Consider the following 4,369-nt stretch of genomic DNA (forward strand, 5'->3'; position numbering starts at 1 on the left):
TAGCTAGACAGGCCCTCACTAGGCTCAGGATGTAGTCTACAGAAGTATCTCTTTCAGGTGTCTGAAACTGGTGAAATGAAGTACTTTTTATTCCAGCACTATAAACTACTTCTTTGTACCCTTTAAAACTGGGTTCTGCAAATGTTTCTGTTCATGTGAATATATGCATTTTTTTAACTGCTGAGAAAACCCATAGCTTTCATGTGACTCTCATACAAGCCTATAACTCCAGAATGCTAAAAGCATTGCAAAATGTTACAGGATAGGAGCTCAAATTACACATCTATTTTATAACAGGATCGAATAAACACAAAGACTGATTTTTAAATGCCCAAGTCAAAATGATTGCTGTGCCGTACCATACGAGATTTGGGGAAGAGGGAAAGGATTAAACCTGGTTTCCAAACGCAAACCCACAACAGAACAAGGTTGAGTTTCATCCTATTTCACAAACCTGCAGAGTTGTTATAGATACATTTTTATCTATAATAATGCTTTTTACAAGTAAACCATAGGACTTCAAAAACAGGATGAAAAACGAACTGCGGTCCTGGTGAATGTAGGTAATTTTGTTTCCCCCTGACTTCTGGCTTTTGTGGCTTTGGTGACCTACGCTGGAAGGGTGAACAGCCTCGTGTGTCGGTAAGTTCTCCCGGATTCTGGGGGCCTAAGATAATGCTGCCAGTGCCTTCACTCATGCCACTGTACCCTGAGTCCTATTTCTTCTTCCAAAGGGACAAGACCATCAGGAAATAGAAAGTTCGTGATTGGCCCAAATGTAGCAGACTGAAGAGAGAAAAAAAGAGGGAAAAGTGACTCTCATCTACTGTTCATGCAGCCAGAATTTCTAGAGTCCATACTGAGGAGGAGCAGAAGCCCCCACCACCTGCCCATTTACTGATCTTCCCAATGTAGTTTAGCAGTCACAGTGACGTCCAGCCTACCTCTGCTTTTAGTAGGAGCCAAAGGGCAAAGCTCTAGGATTCAGGCAAGGTGACCTATTTTTCACGCTGAAGCTCTACACAAATAGTCCCAGTAGCTGACACCCCATTTTTTTGTAGAATAGAACTCTATTAGCATTGCTTGGGAAGAAATTTTCCTATAAACCAGTATATTGCAATAAAAGGCCAGATTATTAAACTTCTGCAGGCCACTTCTTGACGTTTTGAGCTGTTAACTGCTATTTGATGTGTTGCAGTTTTCATTTTCATATCTATCTTGAATATTGGGAAGTTATTACTAATAGTTATTATTCTTTAAGCCATGAGTTTTGAAGCCTTGCTACATTTTCACATGTGATTTTTCAGTATCCAGGAGGCAAAATCACTTCTGTGTCTCTTGTGGAAATCAGGGACAAATCAGGGTTGACTTAAGAGACATTCCCTTATGGCAAACTACTGGGGCAAAAAACAATATTGTTAAACAACAGATGGTAATATTAGCTTTCAAGACAATGCCAAAACTTCAGTAGAAAATTAGATGGTGTGAAGAAAGTGAATGCAAGTTTACTCATCAGTAGTACATTTATCAGTCATCTGCTGACAGAAATCTGAGATCCCGCCACTCTGACGACACTGTTGCCCAAGCCCAGCTTGCTCGGAGGTGGCTGTGGACGTCTGCTGTGACTCCTGCCTCTGCGCGCAGCTGGACTCACCGTCTCCTCTCGCCCTGGGGGGCAGCACAGCTGGAGGCCCATTAGACAGACTAAAAATTGATGGTAAAGCAACTTTACCATCAGGAGTACTTTTTTCTTTTTCAGAAATTAAAAATGAAAGTGGGCAATCTGAGGCTGAGTACTTGGCGAGTATCTGTATTTGTTCTTGACTTAGAGCTGCTTCTTTACAGACTTGCTGACAAAGTCCAGTTAGATTCTGCTTTGTCTCACCCAGAGTTGACAAAATGTGGTCTCTTTCCTTCAACAAGCTCTCCTTTTCATTTTGCTGTGAAGGGGGAAAAGAGAACACAATGACTTGTGTTTATTATCTCAATCAACACTTCTAAGATGATAGAACAATATAGTGTCTTCTCTTAAATAAGATCATATGGAATTTATCCTTTCAATTCAATATAAATATACATTAAATATCAAAAGTCCATAATGTCCCATCCAAAACTCTTGGGGCGAATATCTTTTGGAAGTCAGAATTTTTTAGATTTCAGAAAGATAACATGGGTACACACATAATTCCACTAACAGGTCTGGGATAGCACCTCACTATCAAATATCTTTGCAGTTCTAATAAAACATTAAAGTAGCAAATAATGCACAAAGTATGATAAAAACTCTATGAAGCCTAATGTCAATTTGGATCAGTTTTTTTGGTCAAAAGAGTTTGTGACAAACTTCCATGGTTTTCGCAGTGTTTTAGATTTGCAGACTGTACATAAACATGTGGGCTTGACATTTTGAATGGAACACAACACAAAAAAATAAGTACAGTGAACACAGCTTAACTACTGAGACTCAAAACACTGCAAGACTCAACTAATGACTAACATTTGTTGAGCAGTTACTCTGTACCAGATATTGGGTTAAATGTTTTTAAATATGCAATCTCTGCCATGTAAACCACACAATGACTCTGTTGATTTAAATAATATTAAACCCAGTTAATGGGTAGAACTGAGCTTAACATGCCCAGAGACAGAAAGTTAGTGGGTTTGTTACTAAAGTGTGAAGAATTTGGGGGGTAATTTTGGGTTTGTTAATTATTATTTTTGTTATTATAATTTTTAAATGTCACCGCTACAAGAAGGTCTACCATAGAACTTTTTCAAAAGTTTTCCTGGTTCCTGCCCTCCTGTCCAGATCACTTACTGCTGCTGACAGCATGTCTTTTTCTATCATCATCCCAACTCATCCTTCCTATTCTACTATTTTATTGCTTCTAATCTATTATGAGCTAGGAAACCAAATAATCAAGCTATTTATAAGGTAAGAGTCAATAAACACTGATAAAAAGTCAAAGGTTTCTCTTGTGAAATTTATGACAATTCTTAGCCAATCAGAGGTCTTGTTCTGCTTGCTTTCTGCTCCTTGGCAGGTTCTAGAGAGTTGAAGTTGCCAGTTAACACTGAAACGAATTATTTCACAGTGCTAATCTACAAAAAACATCATTTAGATTCTTTCTGAAATGAAAATAGTTAAAAGGGTAAAAAAAAACAAAACAAAAACAACAAAACTTTGCTGTATACAAAAGTACTATTAATGGTTTTCTATGAAAGTATTCCTACAAAAGTATGTATGAATCCAATTACTGGTAGTTTTTAAATATTTTAAGGCCATCTAATATTTTGAGAAGATATGCTATGAATACAAAGTACTTAAATTTTTATATTGCAAAGTATTCTCCAATTTGTTCACATTTTTATCCTTTTTTTTAAAAAAAATAGATAGATAAAGAAACAATCTGTGTGTGTGTGTGTGTGTGTGTACTCGCGTGCACAAGTGTGTGTGTGTGTGTGTGTGCGCGCGCGCGCATGTGCAGGCAACCAAGATCGATGTTCAGCCAGTTGTGCTCTTCTGATAAAAGGAGTCTGCAGGTGCCCAGAGGGCAAGAACAGTACCTACTACTTGCCCAGAGAAGGAACACATAATTCAATCAACACCCATTTCTTTCTATGGCCTCTCAGAAGTCAGTCCAAAGAGGATGGAAACAAAGCTTCCAGAGGAAAGTGGGAAATATCTTTCTTCAGTGATAGCAATATTCAGCCATGGATTCCTCTATGAAACTAGGGATGAAATCTTTTCTAAATAGCAATCAACAAATTTCAACTGCTGGTTGGTTTTTAAAGTAAATGTGGTTAAACAAACTAATGAGTACTTGAGCTTCTTCCCCCCAGAAATTAGAACCGCTACTTAACCTACAGATACTATGAATATTACACCTACTTTACAATTTCTACATCTTTATATAAATATCCACACGAGCTTTAAATATTCTCACTCCTACCATCCGACTAAATTAGGGATGACATCATTCTTTAAGTACATCCCATACAAGATGGCTTGCTTCTTCACAGCAACTATTTAATAAAACCAGTAAGTACATCCCTGAAACTCCACCATGATTATTTCTATAAATTAAATGGTCTTATCTGTTCCTCTGCACTTTAAGCTAACTCCTACACAGCTAAGTTTCTAGGCAATTAGCTGACGTTTCCATTTCACTCTAATTTTAAAACAAATTTACTACAACAGCAGTCAGCTTAATAACTGATAGTAAAATAAAAGTAATTCAACTGTAATCACTTCATAACATCATTACTAAAGACACCTCCCAAACATATTCACTACCAGTGTCCTGCTACCTAGTTCCACAATATACTTTAGTTTTCTTACAAAAGCAAATGTATGAGTCGTAAGTTT

At 37.4% G+C, this 4,369-nt stretch overlaps 1 protein-coding gene across 3 annotated transcripts in view; it reads right to left on the reverse strand.

Moving 5' to 3' along the window:
* Positions 1-6: 6 nt before the first annotated feature.
* BACH1 (BTB and CNC homology 1, basic leucine zipper transcription factor 1) overlaps positions 7-4,369 on the reverse strand; it is a 57,016-nt gene continuing 52,653 nt past the window's right edge. For all 3 annotated transcript variants that reach the window (XM_012657414.1, XM_012657413.1, XM_012657415.1), the window contains one exon: positions 7-1,940. In XM_012657414.1, the coding sequence (XP_012512868.1) occupies positions 1,506-1,940 (435 nt within the window). In that variant the 3' untranslated portion in view covers positions 7-1,505. The remainder of the gene's footprint in view (positions 1,941-4,369) is intronic.

Source organism: Propithecus coquereli, unplaced genomic scaffold (genome assembly GCF_000956105.1).
Source record: "Propithecus coquereli isolate 6110/MARCELLA unplaced genomic scaffold, Pcoq_1.0 Scaffold54, whole genome shotgun sequence".
Classification (NCBI taxonomy): Eukaryota; Metazoa; Chordata; class Mammalia; order Primates; family Indriidae; genus Propithecus; species Propithecus coquereli.